General features: G+C 46.0%; 1 protein-coding gene across 3 annotated transcripts in view; it reads left to right on the top strand.

The window, feature by feature from the left end:
• Window positions 1–21,273, top strand: part of RBFOX3 (RNA binding fox-1 homolog 3) — a 143,739-nt gene that overhangs the window by 65,496 nt on the left and 56,970 nt on the right. For all 3 annotated transcript variants that reach the window (XM_033959861.1, XM_033959860.1, XM_033959859.1), the window contains exons 2-3: window positions 14,017–14,250; window positions 19,836–19,976. In XM_033959861.1, the coding sequence (XP_033815752.1) occupies window positions 14,017–14,250; window positions 19,836–19,976 (375 nt within the window). The remainder of the gene's footprint in view (window positions 1–14,016; window positions 14,251–19,835; window positions 19,977–21,273) is intronic.

The raw sequence follows: 21,273 nt of genomic DNA, 5'->3' as shown, positions 1-21,273 counted from the left end.
CTTTGTGTTCATCCCACGCTTCTTTGAACTCAGTCACAGATTCCTCTCCACCATCTCTCTCGGAAGCGAATTCCAGGCATCCACCACCCTCTCCGTAAAGTAGAATTTCCTTACATTGCTCTTGAATCTACCACCCCTCAACCTCAACCAAAATGTACAAAACTCCAGTAGAGAAAATGTTAATTTTCAAACTAGAAAACATCTTTTTTTTAAAAGAATGACCATTTCCTAGATATGTTTGTCCTCAGTGCATCTATCCTTTTGAACCATTTTGGAAAAAGCCAAAAAACAACCATTGGGATGTAGAAGGGGGTCAGCATCTTTAGCAAACTGGCCACGCAGACATCTCGGCGGAGCAGTGAATAGGACATAAAAGGTCCCAGGTACACATCTCTCCAGTACCTCCAAAATTCATCCCCAAGAATAGTCTTATGCCGGTGGCTGTTGGAGGGCTCACACGTTCCACCAAAAGTGGGCTATGGTCCTGGGTCCCCTTCTCTGCAATTCACTGCACCGACCACTAGGCTACGCCAGAGACCTGCTTCCTGCTTTGATAGGACTGACCATGACATCGAAACCTCTCATACAGGCTGCTATGTACAGTTTCATTTGCATCAAGGGGGAGTCCGACCCGGGCGCTGTCTTGGTGGGGGTGCTGGTACCCATCCTCCTCTCCCTCCAACCTTGCACGCGTGCGCCCCTTTCCTTCATAAGAACATAAGAATTGCCGCTGCTGGTCCATCGTGCCCAGCGGTCCGCTCCCACGGCAGCCCTTAAGTCAAAGACCAGTGCCCTAACTGAGACTAGCCTTACCTGTATACGTTCCGGTTCAGCAGGAACTTGTCTAACTTTGTCTTGAATCCCTGGAGGGTGTTTTCCCCTATTTGAATCCCTGGAGGGTGTTTTCCCCTATAACAGACTCCGGAAAAGCGTTCCAGTTTTCCACCACACTCTGGGTGAAGAAGAACTTCCTTACATTTGTACGGAATCTATCCCCTTTCAACTTTAGATAGTGTCCTCTTGTTCTCTCTACATTACATTACATTATATTACATTACATTACTGATTTCTATTCCGCCTCAACCTTGCAGTTCTGGGCGGTTTACAAAAGAGACTTCTGGACTTTTCCAGAAGAGTTACAAGAAGAAGAACATTTTTAGAGGAGTTACAAGAAGAACGGTGTAGTATAGTTTAGGGAATGGGATATGGCAAGAAGGATTACAATTTGGGATGTTGTACAGATAGGATATAGTGCAGTTTCAGTATATATGCAGTTAGGGAAGCAGTTGACAAGCTTGGGCTTTGAGGGGAAGGGTAACTGGTGAAGAAGGGAGGATGGGGGAGTCACACTGAGGGGAATCCAGGTTGGAGTTAGGACATCTGTATAAATTTTTTGAATAGATGGGTTTTGATTTCTTTGCGAAAAGATTTGAAATCGCTTGTTGTCATCAGCAGGTTGGAGATGGCATGGTCCAATTTCGCTGCTTGCGTCGCTAGTAGACTGTCAAACATCTTACGCTGGGTGCCTTTGAGTGGGGGGTAGGTAACTACCTTGGAGAGGGTGAACAACCTGTCTTTATCTACTAAGTCTATTCCCTTCAGTATTTTGAATGTTTTGATCATGTCCCCTCTGTCTCCTCTTTTCAAGGGAGAAGAGGCCCAGTTTCTCTAATCTCTCACTGTACGGCAACTCCTCCAGCCCCTTAACCATCTTAGTCGCTCATTAATGTTCCCGGCGTAATCATCAACCCTGACCTATTTCTCATACCAGCGCTGGCTCTTCCTCTGACGTCACTTCTTAGACCCGCTGCCTAGGAGGTGACATCAGAGAAAGAGCCGACACTGGCGCGAGCAGCAGGTTGGGGGAAGGGTCACGCAGGTGGGGGCGAGGATAGAACAGATGAGACAGGGGAGGGGTGCCACCCCCCCCCCCCCGGGCGCCTTTCAGACTCACTGTGCCAGTGGTGGGAGAGGATCAGTAACCACGGGAGCCGTCTGGTCAGTTTGGCCACCTTTTTGGCACTTATTGGAACATGTCTAACCTCAAATGTCCAAGTGTTGTCTTGGACGTTTTCTGCAATGTCCAAATCATAAGTTCGCCCCCCAAATGCCCCCTTGAGATTTAGATGCACTTCAGACAAACAGCATGGAAAAATGTCTTTCAAAAGTGGCGTTTTTAAAAATGAGCCCCAACCTCACTCCAGGCTAAGAGAGAAGATCGTTTGCGTTTCTCTATTAAGAGCAGCCGCTGTACCGCTGTGGAAAAGCATGACCGTGGCAGCTCGTCTGTAGCTGTGAGCTTGGAGGGAGAGAGCCAGGGAGTAAAATATTCTAATGAGTAGGTTAATAATTCAGGAATGTTATCGCACAGCACTGGACAATTTTACAGTGAAACAGCCAGAAAACATAAAAAATTTACTTTGTTTTTCTGTGCTGGAAGATGCGGCAAGCGGAAGGCTGGAAATCTCGAACAACGAGTTGCCCCCTCCAGCCGTTCCTCCCTCAAAATAATATGCAATCAAGAAAGTAGAGAAACAAGAGGTGTAACGTGGGGGTTTAAGAAAGGATTGGACAATTTCCTGCTGGAAAAGGGGATAGAGGGGTATAGATAGAGGATTACTGCACAGGTCCTGGACCTGTTGGGCCGCGGCATGAGCGGACTGCTGGGCATGATGGACCTCAGGTCTGACCCAGCGGAGGCATTTCTTATGTATGACATGGTGCTCAGAGGCAATGTGAAGACCATGGATGGGGTCCCTGTTCCGAAGGGCTTCACCATGCAAGACAGGCTCCTGCTGCTTAATATCTCCACTAAGTGGGGTCACCGAGTTAACTGGGTACCAGTCTGCGTTCTGGCCAGTGCCCGGGTCAGCACATCTACCCAGATGAATATAGCAGGAGCAGCACATACCCTGCCATTCAATACCCTGCGCTACCGCAGGCTGGATATGAAATCTTTAGGAAAGAGGCAGCAGAGGTTTCCGATTCCCAGAACACCTGGGAAGGGACACCTGCCAAACGAAGGTACCGAGGGCTCTGAAAATCAAGGTGAGCACTTAAAATTAGAAACATAGAAAGTAACGGCAGAAAAGGGCCAAGGCCCATCAAGTCTGCCCACTCTATTGACCCTCCCTCCTAGCTACCCTTTGAGATATCGTGCTCTGATGACCCATCCCCTTAACTCTACCCTCCTAGAGATCCGACCTGGGCATCCCATCTGTTTTTAAAATATGACATGCTGCTGGCCTCGATCACCTGCACTGGAAGCTCATTCCAATTGTCAACCACTCTTTCGGTGAAGAAATACTTCCTGGTGTCGCCATGAAACTTCCCGCCCCTGATTTTTAGCAGATGCCCTCTTGTGGTCGAGGGCCCCCTAAGAGAGAACATATCCTCTTCCACCTCGATACGACCAGTGATATATTTAAATGTCTCAATCATGTCTCCCCTCTCCCTACATTCTTCGAGAGAGTATAGTCGCAATTTGTTCAGCCTTTCTCCGTACGGGAGATCCTTGAGCCCGGAGACCATCCTGGTGGCCATTCGCTGAACTGACTCAACTCTCAGTACATATTTACGGTAATGTGGTCTCCAGAATTGCATACAGTATTCCAGGTTCTGTACAGTGGCATTAGGACGTCGGGCTTCTGACTTACAAAGCTCCTGCGGATACAACCCAGCATCTCTACACCTATGCTGACGATATCCTCATCCTCCTTGAAACCGACTCGAACCTCACTAACCTCACTTTGAACATATCCGCATGTATAATGAACCTTCAATCCTGGGCACATTCTGTACAAATGAAATTGAATGAGTCCAAAACAAAACTACTTTGGCTCGGCCCAATATTAGATCATTTACCCACCTCCATCCCATTATCTTCCGGCTCCACTCTTCAGCTTGAGTTTTCAAGCAAAGTCCTTGGCATCATCATAGACTCCTCTCTCTCCTTCAATGACCACCTCAACTTCTTGGTAAAAAAATGCTTCTTTAGTCTTCATATACTGAGGAAAGTGAGATCGTACTTTCATCATTCTCACTTCATCGTCCTTGTTCAATCCACCATCCTCTCTAGACTGGATTATTGCAACTCCATCTATTTATGCCTAACTAAAAACAAACTCCATAGACTTCAGCTAATCCAGAACGCCGCGGCCAATCTTATTTTCGCTAAAGGCAAGTTCGACCATGTCTCCCCACTCCTGTCCAAACTTCACTGGCTCCCAGTTCACTCCAGAGTCCTCTTTAAATGTGCCTGTTTAGCTTTCAAGATCCTACATGGCATCCTCACGTTATCCCTCTCTTCTGGAACTCCTCTAACCCTAATTCCACTAGATCCTCCCAAAAACTGAAACTATCATTCCCCTCTGCAAAAGGTATATCCCGCGTAGGAAAACTAGGAACATCCCTCCCCTTTAGAACCACAGAACTCTGGAACAACCTCACATCCCTGCTCAGAATTTTAAGCTCCCTCCAATCCTTCCGCAAACACCTGAAAACTTGAATCTTTTTAAAATCTAACACCTCCCGCTCTTTGGTACCCTGTCCCTCTTTATCTTCCTAGCTCCTTTCCTATAACCCTTCATTGTAGCTCCTTTTCTACCTAACCCTGTAAACCGTGCCGAGCTCTACACGTGTGGAGATGGCGCGGTATACAAACCTAAGGTTTAGTTTAGTTTAGTTAAGCATTTGCCTAGCCTTGGATGAAGCCTTCTCCACTTGATTGGCAGTTTTCATGTCTTCACTAACAGCCAGGGATCCACCAAAACAGACTTACAGTAATCCCCAGAAGATAAGAGTCTTCAAAACGCCAACCAGCTGAAGCAGAGCAGAGCATTCGTTGTCCATCTGGGATCAGAGCACGTCTCTCAGTTCAGAGAGGAACCAACAGCTTAAGAGGGGATCTGACACAGGTGGCCTCAGTCTTTTTAAGGTTCAAGGCTTGAAAGTTTCCATCCATCCAGTTTATGAGGCGTCAAAGGCTTCAGGGGGCGTATAAATTCAATAATCATCCTCCAGCAGCTTCCCTAATGGCAAACAGTAGATTGTAAGTAGCAGAAGGGTCAGAGATGGCTCTGCAGACCTTGTGTTTGAGGCTTCTCAGTAGAGCTTCTTTCACCCAGTACAACAGTTAAGAGGACGGAAACATTACACTGGGGGAGCAGGACAGTGGGTCCAAGCTCAGAGCTATGGCTTGCCAAAGTATCCCCAACGTCTCTGGATTTGGATCTCCTAAACAATGGCTACATGAGAAGTTCTGCTCTGTGAGACTGACGTGTGAATCGGGTGATAGTGGAAGTGGCTCTGAAAAAGAGCTTTCAGGACAAGAGTCCTCTGCCTTTTCTCTGAAGATTGTGGCAGTATTTGTCGATAATGGCTTATCCATAAAATTACATATTTCTTATTGTTTATTTGCTTTAGAAAATTACTCAAAACCCACTTCTTCCAAGGCCAAGACCCTTAATGCCCCCTCCTCAAAGAACCAAAACCTCCCTCCCTCCCCCTATTGTACCACCCTACCCCCCCTTGACCTACTCCTTCCAAACTCAACTACTTTGTTGCCTGCAACTCTGATCAATTGATACTGAACCGTTTGTAACTCTGTTTCAGTTGATGTGAACCGCCTAGAACTCCCTGGGTATGGCGGTATACAAAAATAAAGTTGTTATTATTATTATTATCCTGTTTTCTGCAAAGAGCTCAGAATGGGTTACAGTTAACAGGTTGCAATTTTTATCCTGGAAATGTTTCTTTCAGCTAAGGACAGCCCAAACTAGATCCTTTGACCCCTCCTACACTCCTGTATCTCTGCTGGGTACGGTGACCCCCAAGCTGGATCTACCCATCGCTCAACACTTTTGCTTTCTCAGGAAAAGCTGATGCCTTATCCTGGCTCATTTGAAACTGAAAAAGGGAGATGGAATCTTATGCTGATTAAATGTCTTTCATTAAAAGCATGCTTTAATTAATGAAAGCTCTTTTGGTTGATTCCAGTGGCTTCGTTTCGTGCCTCGCTGCAGTCAGCCTTCCTGTCTCTCTCTTCACTGATTCCAGCCCATGCCGCACTTTCTCAATTAGGCCCATCGTCTTCTGTCTGACGGCTCAGTTTTTAACAAATCCTTCTTCTTTTGGAAAATGTTGAAGCAAAAGAGAACCTGTGATATAATAAGAAATCCAGTCTTGTGTCTTTGTGCCCTTGCTGCTCAAATGATCTGTGGGTGGGTTTCTGATGGAATTGGGGGAGGTAAGAAATCTTTGTTTACAATGGGTTTAAAATCGGAATTCATCTGTCTGAATCGGTACTGAATCGGAAAATGAGAGGGGGTTTCTGTGAGCTGATGTAGAAAATGTAACCGCTTCATAAGATCACATGGCTGAGTGTTTGCAAAAGGGGCTGGGCAACACCTTATTCTCTGAGAGACAGACACGCAGGCATTTGAGAGGAATTTGGGGGGGGGGGGGGATTAATTCATGAAAAGGAATAAAGCTTGTGGTCCCAATGGATGTGGGAATCATAAGCAGTGTTCCCGCTAAGCTGCGCTGGCGTGCGCTGGCGCACAAAATATTACATCGCAGCGCACAAGTTTCACGTCACAGCGCACACTCGAGCGGAGGTGAGAGGAAGCGGCGGCGGTCTGCCCTGATCGCCTAAGATGCAGCAGCGGCGGCTCCTTTCATGATCCCCGTAAATTACGGGGATGCCGCCGCTGCTGCATCTTAGGCGATCAGGGCAGACCGCCGCCGCTTCCTCTCACCTCCGCTCGAGTGTGCGCTGTGACGTGAAAGTTGTGCGCTGCGATGTAATATTTTGTGCGCCAGCGCACGCCAGCGCAGCTTAGCGGGAACACTGATCATAAGATAAAGGAGTTTGATCAGAATAGGGGAAGTAGAAATCTGCTGCCCATGAGAGAAAGAGAGAAAATGTTTGGGGAGTCGCAGTGATCCCAGGTGGGAAAAAAGACTTACATTTCACATAGAATATAAGATTTTGACAAATATATATTAGGGAGTACAAGTTTTGAGGAAGTATTTACCATCTCGATCTTTGCGCTTAGAATCTGCAATGAAGTTAACATCTGAGCGTGTATATGGTATGCAGTACACTATATTAAAAAAAAATCATGGATGACAGCAATTTCTGTGGTTGTCCCAAGGCTATGGAACGCTCTGTCAAAATTTGAAGTCTTTCCAGAAACTCTTCAAAACTCATCTGTTTGTCAAAGCGTACTTGTAGACTTGATGTATTTTTTCTTTTTTGTGATTTAGGATTGAAGATTAGGTTATGTAGTAATCTACTTAGGTTCTAAAGCGGAATAGGAATTTTTAATAATCATAGTTTCTATACCGCAAGGTCATAAAGTTCTATGCGGTTTATAATAGTTTTAAAAAACCAATAAGAGAAGTTGAATAGAACTAAAAAAGTTAAAAGCCAATAGTTAGAGACACTAAAATGATCAAAATAGTGCATCATAAAATTTTTACGAATTAGCTGCCTAAATACTTCGAAAATAGAGATGTTTTTCGATGTCTCCTAAGTTCCCCATAAGCAAAAGCAATTGTTCTAAATCCTTACCCCATAATGCTGCTTGATATGAAAAAAGATTTTGATGATGGTTTGTGGTGTTTTTTTAAAATATCTTTATTCATTTTTAAGCCATATATAAGTGCAACATAGTATACAATCATATTACACTATAAAAGCACTTAAAATCAATCAAATTGTAATCTATCACAACTCGATATATCACCCCCATACTCATATTCAAAAATTGCACTCAAATTAAAGAATTAAAAAATATTTTCCAATCTCCCCTCCCACCCACCCACCCTGGACGTGTATGACCAAAGGGCAAAATCAGCCATCACTCTTTGTAAAATTTTGTCAATGGCTCCCAAATCTTCAGAAACTTTTTGTAATGTCCCTGTTGTATAGCCATAATACATTCCATTTAAAAAACGTGACACAGAGACTCCCACCAAAAGGTATAGTTCAATCGACCCCAGTTTTTCCAATTCCTTAAAATAAGCTGTATGGCAACACCTGTCATAATAAAGAGAAGTTTATTATTATGAGATGATATTTGGCTTTTAGCTCTCATCAAAGTTTTAAGTTTACATCCTCTAAAGCAGTGGTCTCCAACTCAAACCCTTTGCAGGGTCACATTTTGGATTTGAAGGTACTTGGAGGGCCTCAGAAAAAAAGAGTTAATGTCTTATTAAAGAAATGTCAATTTTGCATGAGGTAAAACTCTTCATAGTTTATAAATCTTTCCTTTTGGCTAAGTCTTAATAATAAAGAGACATATGATCAAGAAACTGTTTTATTTTACTTTTGTGGTTATGATAAACAGACCGAGGGCCTGAAAATAGTACCTAGCGGGCCATGAGTTTGAGACCACTGCTCTAACACGTGGAAAAACAAAATTCAGATGTGAGTTTCTCTTATGTCTGTTGGTTGCAAAAGAGAAAAGCTCAATTACATATTTGGGAGCTAAACCAAACAAAGCCTTAAAACAGAAGCAACCAAACTTAAACTTCACCCGCGCCTCCGTTGGCAGCCAATGCAGTACTCGATAGGAGGGTGTTAAAATGAAGGCATAAATATCTCTATGCTGTGCTCATGTATGGGAGAGCAGACTGTTTCATGCTGAGCCATCACCGATGGTTCTAACTGAGATGGGAGATATTAGATAGACTGTGAGCCCACTGGGACAGTTGGGGAAAATGCTGGAAGTACCTGTTTGTAAAGCGCTTTGAGTGTGGTTGAATAATTACAAAAAGGTGGTATAAAATTCCCAATCCCTCCCTCTCCGTCTAGAGAGAAAACCCTGTCACTGATGGCTACAGGGCTCTTGTAAGTGTTGGTATGTCTGATTATACCTTTTAGAGGCTTTCAAGAGAATAAGTAGCCCTTGCAGGAACAGCAATCCTTGAGAGTGGGCTCAAGGAAAGCGGCCTTTGGGAACAGCTCAGAATAGGGTCTGTGGGGGAACTATCTGTGCCTAGGGCCAGGAAGAGCAGACGTAGCCCTCTAAAGGGATCCTTGTGACTCATAGTTGCAGAACCCTGATAAGGGCTGGTAATCTGAACCCAGCAGAGAAACACCCAAGAGACTCCTCTTGAAGACACCAAGACCTCCAGGGCGCAAGCGGTACCATGGGCGCAGCAAGAATCACAAGGCCTCTGGGATGCAAAAGGGAGAAGGCTCCTTAGGAGTGACCAGTGGAGAAGGATAGCTCTTGGGAGAACAGTGGTCTTCAGAGCCCTGAGAGCATCCAAGAAACCACAGCAAGGGCAGGCCTAGCTGGCCTGGAAGAACAGCAGCTACCTGCCCTTGCATATAGCTTAACTGTCAGACTGAGCAGGTTTGTTTTCCATCTGTTTGTGACTTCAGTATTATGATACTTTATACTGAACTACAAGACTTTCTGACCCCTGACACAGGTGGAGACGCCAAAACATAGACCTTTAGGTCCATCATTAAAGTAGAATTGCCCATAACTTAAAGATCCTTTGTGCTTTTCTGTGTTCCTTTAATTTATTAGTCAACCTTGTTCACAGAAGTCTTTTGGATTTTTCCTGGGGACAAAAAAGGGTTATCCCACACACTAATACTTCTTTTCCCCAGGTGGCAGCACTGAGCGCTAAACCTAATCTAATCTTCCATTTGTGAGTCGAAACATACCTATACAGGCTGAAGGTGACAGATCAAAGAGGAAGGGGGGAAAGGAGGGGAAGAGAACATGGAGAGATTAGAGGAGGAACTTAGATGTAGGGGATGCTATACAGAAACTAAGATAGTTAGTTATCAAAAAGGTGAGTCTTCAGTTTTTTTCTGAATCTAGTGTAGTTTGTCTCTCTCCTGATAGCATCTGGTAGGTCATTCTAGATTTTTACACCCAGATAGGTTAGCATAGAGTGAAAAGTTCATTTGTAGTGGAGGTATTTTGTGAATGGTAGGTTTAGTTGGACTCTGTTAAGGATTCTTTTTGATGTCTTTCAAATATTAGAGAATAATTGGATGAGAGGGGCTGCTGAGCTTCCTTCCGTATAGGATCTGGTGTAGGATACATAACGTGACCATTTATTTTTTTCATCAAAACGGGACATCTATTAATATTCAGCCCCGCCCCCAATCTTTCTATGTCCCTTCAATAAGCTGTCTGTCCTGTGTCCCTTCTCTCCTTTGTGCATGATTCATTTCAGCTTCACCCCTCTTCATTTTTCTGTCTCCACCCCTTCCCCTGTGCTCTGGCATCTGTCTCTTCTCCTTTCCTTCCTTCCTTCCTTCCCTCCCACTCAACCCCATGGCCTGGCATCACACACATTTCCTTCTCTTCTACCTCTCCTTCCCCCTCCATGCTCTGGCATCTCCTCTCCTTCCTTTCCCTCTGGTCTTGCATCTGTCTCCTTAGTTTCCCTTCCCTTATACCCTGGCACCTCTCTGCTCTCCTCTTCTACTTCCCCCTCCATTATCTGGCATTTTCTCTCCTTCCTTCCTTTCTCTCCCTCCCTCCTTCCTTGCCCCTGGTCTGGCATATGTCTTCTTCCCCCTCCATGTGCAAGTGACGGGTAAATGCAGATACTCAGTTAGAGAGTTGGCCTTAGAGTGCTGGTAAAAAAAATTGAAAAATAGGACTTTAGAAGTGGTCCTTTGAATACTGGCGATACTTGTAAGAGAGCCCATAAAACCCTGGCTTTGTAGAATGGTCAATCACACTGGATGCTAATCGTTTTGAATTTTCTTCTTCTTCTTCTCCTTCCTTAAGGTACATAAATAATCCTTGCAGGAAGAAGAAAAAGAAAATCCAAAACGATTAGCATCCAGTGTGACTGATTAGAAGTCGACTGCTGGGCTGTTACCTGTCAGTTGCTGTGGTCCTCAGGGTGTGGCGGGCAGTCTGCCACCTTCACGAGCTCTCTCTCCGATCTGGGCCCATCTCTGTTGCCCGGTAACCCCAGCGGAGGCAGGTAGTGGGTGGGAGATGGGAAAGCGTCCTGTTCTCTCCACAGTAACGGCCCGTAAGTGAATTGAACTCAGGCCGTGGGGCTCTAACACGGCACACACTGCCTTCCCTTCTCCTCCGAAACAGGAAGGACGTCATTTCTTTTTCGGATGCGAAGGAAAGCCAGTGCGTGCAGTGTTAGAGCCCCGCGGCTTGCGTTTAGTTGGCTTGCAGGCAAGAGGGAGTAGAAGGGAGGGAAGAAGACCTCACCAGACAGTCGAGGGGGGGTGGGAGGCCAGGCCCTGCCCTGCTCTGCCCTTTTTGCTCCCCCCCTAATGCTGGTCCTGGGGCAGGGAGACAGCCCATTCTCCTGCGATCCCCTGTCCCATTGGCCCCACACACAGCTTCGGGACGCCGTCTTTGAAACCTGTCATTACAATTTTCTACAGCACCTGAAGATTAGGTAAAAAATAGAGGCCAGTAAACTTCATTTGAGTCCTGGGCATGACTTTTTAATTTCCGGAGGAGTTTCTCATGAAGAGCTTTGTCAAACGTCTTCACAGAATTCAAGTGACTCTCTCAACCGATTCTCCTCCATCCACAATTTATTTATTTAAAAAAGTTCTAGTCTGCCTGTTAACTAGGCTGATTACGAGTTCACATTAGAACATAAGAATCGCCACTGCTGGGTCAGACCAGTGGTCCATCGTGTCCAGCAGTCCGCTCCCATGGTGGCCCAGTGCCCTAACTGAGACTAGCCCTACCTGCGTACGTTCTAGTTCCACAGGAACTTGTCTAACTTTGTCTTGAATCCCTGGAGGGTGTTTCCCCCTATAACAGCCTCTGGAAGAGCGTTCCAGTTTTCCACCACTCTCTGGGTGAAGAAGAACTTCCTTACGTTTGGTCTTGGCCATGTTCTTTTCAGATTGGGATGGGACTTCCAGGCAGAAACGTAATAATAATAATAATAACTTTATTTTTATATACCGCCAACTATCTTGCGACTTCTAGGCGGTTTACAATAAAGAGAAGTGGTTTACAATATAGAGAAACTGTAGTTACAATATAGATAAACTGTAGTTACAATAAAGAGAGACTGTACATACAGCGGATTAGAGGGTATAACATTGTACATCTGGTAGTTCCAACATTAATAAATATTAACAGCAGTTTGTGTGCCGTGCTGCTTACACATGATTAGAAATGTTCCTTAAATTGAATATAGTGTTCATGGTTGGTGATTGGGTTGGGGTTTATAATTTAATGATTTGGGTATGTTGTGGTATTATAAAGGGGGCTGATGTTCTGGTTCGTTATCTAGGTATTTCAAGAGCAGGTATGTTTTTAGGTGTTTCCTAAATTCACCATAGTTGGTTGTATATGCAATTAGTTTTTCTAAGTCTTTGCCCCATGTGGCTGCTTGGTACGATAACAGTTGTTGATGGTATCTCTTATATTTACACCCTCTAGCCGGTGGGGAGACAAATTTCAGGTGTGTTTTTCTTTCATGTCTGTTGGTTGGGAATGAGAAGAGGTCTGTGATGTATTTAGGGGCTAGACCGTTTAATACCTTGAAACAGAGACATCCTAGCTCTGGATTCCTGGTTCAGTTTTTCACACAGAGAGGTAGATCAGTGAGTCAGCATCAAGCCTTGCAGCAGAGCCTATAACAGCAGTAACAGTGGGGAGAGATGTTGGGGTCTAACTGGGGAGAGGGCAGGAGTCTCTTGGTTAGGGTTACCATGCGGCTCCAGAAAAAGGAGGATAGAGAGAGACATCTGGGCCCCAACTAGCTATCCATACCAGCCATTGTTGTCCACCCTGAGGTGGTCTCATTTGCATACAGTATCCACTAATGTTCTCTGAAGTCCTCCAGCTTAGTATTCAAAGTTTGTACACAGCCTTTAATTCGTAGACTCCCTTAAGCTCACAGGTGTTGTGGCACATTGACAAGCCGCGCCACATCCCCTTATCTCTCTTTCCCTTGTGTCAACCTCCTGAGGTCCACACGGTGTCCATTACCTCCAAGTGACATATCAGAGCTCTGGCATTCAGCATCGCCATTCTCCACGTCCGCTTCTAATCCTGCCCTTAATTCAAAGAAGTGAACAGTTTGTGAAAAGCAAAATTAAAAAGTAATGTTTGTAATAATCCACTATGCAGAAGTTTGCTCTTTTTCAGTGAGCAGAAAATCCCGTCTCCCTGGTGACCCTTTCACATCATAAACTGGTCACGTACACAATTAAAGGGTTGGTCTCTGAGCCATGAGCTCCGCAGTATTTCATGGTGAAAGATGCTGCCACCGGAGAGTTATAAAGCATGGCAGGGGGATTGCTGAAGCTCCCACCGCTTCCTGCTAAATCATTTTTGAATAGTTTATCTCTCGGTACTGGATTACTGTGCACCTTCTCCCGTCAGAGCCCGAAGCAAGGACTGTCGGACGTTCCTGGAAGGAACTGTTCAGAGCCCCTGACATTACGCAGTGCTGACTCCTCTGCTGGAAATATCATGACGGGGCCTTCACTCCACCTGCTCTGTTTATGGCCTGCAGCTGGGGACTGACGGGCTACCAGTAGTCTTTCATAAGAACATAAGAATAGCCACTGCTGGGTCAGACCAGTGGTCCATCGTGCCCAGCAGTCCACTCACGCGGCAGCCCCTGGGTCAAAGACCAGTGCTCTAAAATGAGTCCAGCCTCGTCTGCGTACGTCCCAGTTTAGGAGGAACTTGTCCAGCTTAGTCTTGAAACCCTGGAGGGTGTTTTCCCCTATAACAGCTTCTGAAAGATTGTTCCAGTTTTCTACCACTCTCTGAGTGAAGAACTTCCTTACGTTTGTACAGAGTCTATCCCCTTTCAATTTTAGAGAGTGCCCTCTCGTTCTCCCTACCTTGGAGAGGGTGAACAACCTGTCTTTATCTACTAAGTCTATTCCCTTCAGTATTTTGACTGTAGCATCCTAGGGTCGTTTCCTTCCTAACTCAGAGCGATCCCATCCCCTCTTGGATAATGTGCCTTCTGGTGTTTGAAACCCTCCTGTGTAACCAGACTCCTGCTTTCTCTCCCCAGGGTAACCAGGACACCACAGCCCCTCCAGAAGCGATGGCACAGCCGTATGCCACGAGCCAGTATGCACCACAGAATGGAATCCCAGCAGAGTACGTCTCCCCTCCTCCACTCCCCACACAGGACTTCTCTGGCCAAACCACCGTGCCAGAGCGTGCTCTGACCTTGTACACACCAGCACAGAATCACCTGGAGGCACCGGGCACAGATGCCAACACAGGAACGCAAGCCGTGCCGGTAAGAGATTGTCTGGGAAGTGGAAATGAGACTGCTCCCCTGCCTTTTCCAGCTGTGAGTGCAGGTTAGAAGAAATCTATAGACACGGGAGGTTTATATCATAATTGTGTGTGTCCTCGGGGTATACCACAGTCATATGTGCAGGACAGGATTAAAGCATAGGCAAACTAGGCATGGGCCTAGGGCCCAAATATTTAGGAGGGGCCCTTTCAAACGTGTAAGTCAAGGTAGAGTTTTGCCCTGCTGCCACAGAGAAGAGAATTGGGAGGGCGCAGAGGTGTGTCTATTCTTCCTCACTCCCTATGAACTGCAGGAGGAGCCAGCGAGCAGGGACTCTTAGCTGTTTCCTCTGGAGTCATAATCATTCAAACCTGTTTGCCTAGGGCCCAATAAAGAGTTAATCCTGCCCCGGGGAGAGAGGGAGAATGAGACAACTGGTTTGGGGTTATCTGTGTCAAGGGGAACCCTCATTAACCTCAGATTATCCTTGTAAAGTCGGGAACCCCCCTCCCTGCACTCTGGTTCATGGGTGTCATGTTGTGTCCGTTCTCCCCTCTCTGCTCGCCTTCTTCCCCTCTTCTCTGGTTCTGCTTCCCATTTGAGCTGTGTGCATGTCTTCTCTTCACTCCCTTTTTATTGTAAACTCCCACATAAAAGCAGAGAAAAGGGTGCTATAGGGAGCAAAGGTTTCTCCCTGGATTGGCAGAGCAACCCGGAAGGTGAACTGGACCTGCCTTCTCAGATACGCATGGGCTCACGGAGCAGCACCAGCCCTCCCTATGCCTGCATCGTCAAAGGGACTTCCACTCTCCACCTAGGAGATTCTGGATCCTGCTGCACTCTCTCAAATTAGCACTACATTTTCTAATCACTTGTAATCTACCTTCCTGGAGCCATTCCAGTTGGACCGCTCAATTATGTGGTTGAAATGCAGTTCCAAAGGGTAAAGTGCTGAGCCCAGCACTTGCCAGAGATTGCTCAATAAGAAAAGCAAAAGTGTGTCAAAGGAGTAACAGGAATCCAAGTGGAGGAGCGAGTTCGTTATTCCAAGGGTTCACTGCTGCCTACTCAACACAGTGCACACCCCAAAACAACACTCAGTATCCAAACACAGTCACACCCCAAAACAACTCTCAGTACCCAAACACAGTCACACCCAAAAACAACACTCAGCACCCAAACAGAGCCACACCCCAAAACAGCATTCAGTACCCAAACACAGTCACACCCGAAAACAACACTCAGTACCAAAACACAGTCACATCCGAAAACAACACTTGGTACTCATACACAGTCACACCCCAAAACAACACTCGGTGCCCAAACACAGTAACATCCGAAAACAACACTCAGTGCCCAAACACAGTAACATCCGAAAACAACACTCGGTGCCCAAACACAGTAACATCCGAAAACAACACTCGGTGCCCAAACACAGTCATACCCAAAACAACACTCAGTACCAAAACACAGTCACATCCAAAAACAACACTCGGTGCCCAAACACAGTAACATCCGAAAACAACACTCGGTGCCCAAACACAGTCACACCCCTAAAACAACACTCGGTGCCCAAACACAGTCACACCCCTACAACAACACTCAGTACCCAACACAGTCACACCCCAAAACAGCACTCAGTACCCAAACACAGTCACACCCGAAAATAACACTTGGTGCCCAAACACAGTCATATCCCAAAACAACACTCAGTACCAAAACACAGTCACATCCAAAAACAACACTCGGTGCCCAAACACAGTCACACCCCTAAAACAACACTCAGTACCCCAACACATTCACACCGGAAAACAACACTTGGTACCCAAACACAGTCACACTCCTAAAACAACACTCAGTACCCAAACAGTCACATCCGAAAACAACCCTTGGTGCCCAAACACAGTCACATCGGAAAACAATCCTCGGTGCCCAAACACAGTCACATCGGAAAACAACACTCAGTATCCAACACAGTCACTCTCCTAAAACAACACTCAGTACCCAAACACAGTCACTCCCTAAAATAACACTCAATACCCAAACACAGTTACACTCCCAAAACAACACTCAGTACTGAACACAGTCACTCCCCTAAAACAACACTCAGTACCCAACACAGTCACACCTCCAAAACAACACTCGGTACCCAAACACAGTCACACCCCTAAGACAACACTCGATATCCAAACACAGTCACATCCGAAAACAACAATCAGTGCCCAAACACAGTCACACCCCTAAAACAACACTCGGTACCCAAACACAGTCACACCCCAAAACAACACTCAGCCCAAACACAGTCACACCCCTAAAACAACATTCAGTACCCAACACAGTTACTCCCCTAAAACAACAGTCAGTACCCAAACACAGTCACTCCCCTAAAACAACACTCAGTACCCAAACACAGTCACACTCCCAAAACAACACTCAGCACCCAAACACAGTCACTCCCCTAAAACAACACTCAGTACCCAAACACAGTCACACTCCCAAAACAACACTCAGTACTCAACACAGTCATTCCCCTAAAACAACACAGTACCCAAACAGTCACACTCCCAAAACAACACTCAGTACCCAACACAGTCACTCCCCTAAAACAAAACTCAGTACCCAACACAGTCACACCTCCAAAATAACACTCGGTACCCAAACACAGTCACACCCCTAAAACAACACTCAGTAACCAAACACAGTCACATCCGAAAACAACAATCAGTGCCCAAACACAGTCACACCCCTAAAACAACATTCAGTACCCAACACAGTCACTCCCCTAAAACAACATTCAGTATCCATCACAGTCACTCCCCTAAAACAACACCCAGTACCCAAACACAGTCACACCTCCAAAACAACATTCAGTACCCAACACAGTCACTCCCCTAAAACAACACTCAGTAACCAAACACAGTCACATCCGAAAACAACAATCAGTGCCCAAACACAGTCACACCCCTAAAACAACATTCAGTACCCAACACAGTCACTCCCCTAAAACAACATTCAGTATCCATCACAGTCACTCCCCTAAAACAACACCCAGTACCCAAACACAGTCACACCTCCAAAACAACACTCAGTACTCAGTACAGTCACACCCCAAAACAGTATCCAAAACTTACTACTTGTACAGTGCATATCCCTGGCTTTCTTTCCTTTTTATCCATTTTCTGTCCTCTTCCTCACTATGCTCATTTCTGATTTTCTTCTCCCTCTTTCTGTCTGTGAATTATAACACCATAATTTTTTTAAGTGACTGTTGACATCCTTCTAAATTATAGAAATGGATAGTGAAACATACCCTTTTTAAATTCCTTAGGGCCTAGGTACTAGCACCCCAAAATGTTAATTGGTTAGTACTCATTTCCATAAAAAGTAGCTAGGAAATGCAAATGTGCATGTTCTGCAAAATTTAAGGAACCCACTGGCCCAAATGGAAGCCCCCCATGCCCTCCCCCAGGGGTTCTACCAATCCCTGGCTGATGGTCCAGTGGACCTGATGTTTCCAGCCCTTCCCGAAATCTCATCCTTTCAGAAAGTAAAGACCCACCCTGTTCCCCCTCCCCACCGAAACCTTTCTGAGACCGCAGCTCGCTCACATTCAAATGGCACTGATGACCCCTAGCAATCGCACCCCTACTGGTCGTATCTCAGGACTACTAGGGGCAGCTGCCGGGTCAGAACCAGATGGGGATCACTCCTGATTATTGTTCTCTCGACCCTTGGTGTGGGACAGGCCTTAACTTTTGGAAGGGGTGAGGCTTCGTTCTAGCCTTGTGTTGGGCCCACTGGGCCATCTGGGATCAGAGGTACCCCTAAGTGAGAGCATCGAGAACCTCTTATTTGGGTAAGTGGGCCCTTTAAATTTGGCAGCAGCTGAACAACCAGTGCCCTATATCTCCTGGCAGCAGTTGAAAAAGGAACGACAGCTTTTGAGCTGTAATTGGGCCGGTGCTGCCTTTTCCATGCCCCGGTTTCACTTTTTACGGCATTAATGAGCTGCTTTGCATGATTTTACATCAAAGCAGCTCATTAAAGGAAAATTTGCATAAACCTTGGCATGGCTTGTTTTATGCAGATCTTCACTGTTGCAAAGTGCACTGCTGTGACGTGGCTTTGCAGTGCCCACCAGGCAGGAACACTTCATTCTGGCATTTGCAGGTGTTTTGTGCTAGCTTCACACAAAGTCACTTCGCACTTCGGTACGTGGAGCCCCCTGGTCTTAGAGGTTCAACTGTGGGTGCATCACAGAGCTGCATTTCTGACAGGGCTGATGGTAACAGAGAGGGGTGGGAGAAGGGAAACTCGGACAGTCAGGAGAATCCCAGAGACAAAAGGGCCCAGAGATCGATGAGGATTCAAGAGAGACTAAAGGATGGACAGAGGGGGCAGGAAACTTTATGAATGTTGTGCATGAAAAGCTGCCAGCCAAGATTAAAGAATAAATGTTGAGATAAATAGCAGGGCTTCTTTGATTTCTACTTCTGCTTTCTTGCTACAGCCGAGGAGTCTAGGAATGTGAAAAATTTCGACCCATTTTACCGTTGGGGGAGATGAGAATTACCTCAGTCTTTCTCACCTGCTGCCTCTCCCTCCCTTCACATATAAGTTCAAGTTCAGTTTATTTAATATAAAACCAAAATAAAACAAACCCTGTTCCATTTAAAGGAAAAACCAGTAAGGTTAGATTACAATAAAATTTGTGAGGGAAAGTTAGGAGAATCCATAATATGTCCTACTTACAAAAGAAAAAGTAAAAAGAATGTAGAGCATAAAAAAACTTTGCACATGGACAGGTCTGAGCTGGATCACTACAGAAATTCATTTCAGCGTCCCTAGAGCATTCCGTTGTGCGTTAACTATCTTGACGATGGCATAACGCTATTGGTTGTTTCGGCTCTGCCTGTCTCCACAGCGCAGGAGTGAGGTGCATCGCAGGGGTTGCGTCAGGGTAGTAATGAGACACAGAATACTGGACTTGATGGACATTTGGTCGGCCCAGTAAGACGATACTTGTGTACGTATTGTCTATATGCATTAGGATGCTTTTATGAGCTTGATATCTTTGAATTGGGCTTTTTTGCACTGCCTCATTTACACCCTTGCAGTGTAAGTCTGTGGGGCAGGGACTCATCGCAGCAGTGTGTAATTTGCTGTCAGGTGCCCTGGGTTATGTCTGCAATCAGAACAGAATTCCTAACTGTAAACCTCTCCCTTTCCGGGTCTCTTTTGGATCTTGTTTATTGCTTGATTGGCTGAGCCCTGTCTTGGACAGAGAGAGAAGGATTTTTTCTGCCTCTGTGGAAGGTGGACTCGGCCGTGGGCTGCACTGCACATTTTGACATTTATAGACTGTCCCTGCTCAGAAGAGCTTACAAGCTAACTTGGACAGACATGATATATAGAGTTGGGGATGCAGAACCTAAGGTGAGAGGCATTAGGAGTCGATGACGTGGGCTTTTTCCTGCTCTATATACAGAGACCCACAGACTTACTGACCTGGTGTTGTGTGTTACACCTGTGTCTGTGTAATCTGCATGTTATGTTGGTTGCTGACTCACACATGTGTTTTCCAGCAGACAGATGAAACTGCAGAGACAGACTGCTGTCAACAGCTGATGGCTTCCGACTGCACCGAGACATCACAACCCAAACGACTGCATGTCTCCAATATCCCATTCCGCTTCCGAGACCCTGACCTGAGGCAAATGTTTGGGGTGAGTAATGTCAATGCTTCTGCCCCTGACAACACCTGAGGCTTGGAACTGGGTGAAGTAGTTTCATGCTTAGAACAAGGAATCGAAATCCCACCACAGCTCCTGGTGATCTTGAGCAATACTGGCACAGAAAAATAGCCACTTCAAAGTAAGGGCGGCCTCAGGCGGCATTCTTGAAGGAATGGTATCTTGCTACCGGCCCTCTCTGTTGCTCCTCTTCCCAGCATCTAGGCTACCTACTCTCCTTGGGGGGGGGGGTGAAGTAGCAAGGAAAAAATGCCGATTGTGGGGAGAAGAGTGAAAGCCATAGATGGTGGGAAGGGATGCAGCAGATAGGGCTGACAGCAAGATGCTGCTCCCGCAACAGTGCCACCTGAAGATAGATATTGGACTCTGGGAAGGGAGTGGGAGAAGGGAGAGATGTTGGAATCAAGTGAGGAAAGGAGGGAAAGAGAGACTCACGCATGGGGTGAGGGAGGGAGGAAGAGATGTCAGATTTGTATGATGGATGGGAACGACAGAGGGGCTAGAAGGTGGTTAAGGAGAGATGGCCTTGGGGAAGGTCAGAGGGGTCAGGAAAGGGAGAGATGGCAAAAGAGGTGAAAGGGGGTCAGGAAGAGATGGACTTGGTGGAGGGGGAAAATGGGTGGAGGGAGAGAGATAAGAACATAAGAAGTTGCCTCCGCTGAGGCAGACCAGAGGTCCATCTCGCCCAGCGGTCCGCTCCCGTGGCGGCCCATCAGGCCCATTGCCTGAGCAGTGGTCCCAGACTATCCCTATAACCTACCTCGACTTCTATCTGTACCCCTCAATTCCTTTATCCTCTAGGAACCTATCCAAACCTTCTTTGAAGCCTTGTAACGTGAGATGAGAATAGGAGGCTGGGGAAGGAGCAAAATGGTAAATGGGAGAGCTAGGGGGTGAGAGAAGGAGATAAAGTTGATAGGTAGGTGAAAAGTAGAAAGGAGTAGAGTGAAATTTGAGGGGCAAGGGCAAAAAAAAGGAAGGAAAGAGCTAAAAAGGACAAATGCTGTATATTGAGGGAACAAGGCAGAAGGAGAGAGAATTGAAAAAGAGACAACAACCACTGGAAACAGCAGAAAGACAGGAAAGCAGACAAGTGACTGGAAGCAGCGTAATAGAACGTGAAACAGTCCCGAAAACAAAGAGAAAGTAAAGTGTTTTATTTGGAATGTATTAATTGCTTTGGGAAATATTAATTGCAGATGTCTTTGTACTTTATTCAGCCCCTTTTCAGCTTTTGTATTTCACAATGTGCCTGATAGTGGAGAGCTTT

This window comes from Geotrypetes seraphini, chromosome 10 (assembly GCF_902459505.1).
Source record: "Geotrypetes seraphini chromosome 10, aGeoSer1.1, whole genome shotgun sequence".
Classification (NCBI taxonomy): Eukaryota; Metazoa; Chordata; class Amphibia; order Gymnophiona; family Dermophiidae; genus Geotrypetes; species Geotrypetes seraphini.
The sequence above is the reverse complement of the archived record's forward strand: the minus strand, read 5'-3'. Positions and strand labels throughout refer to the sequence as shown.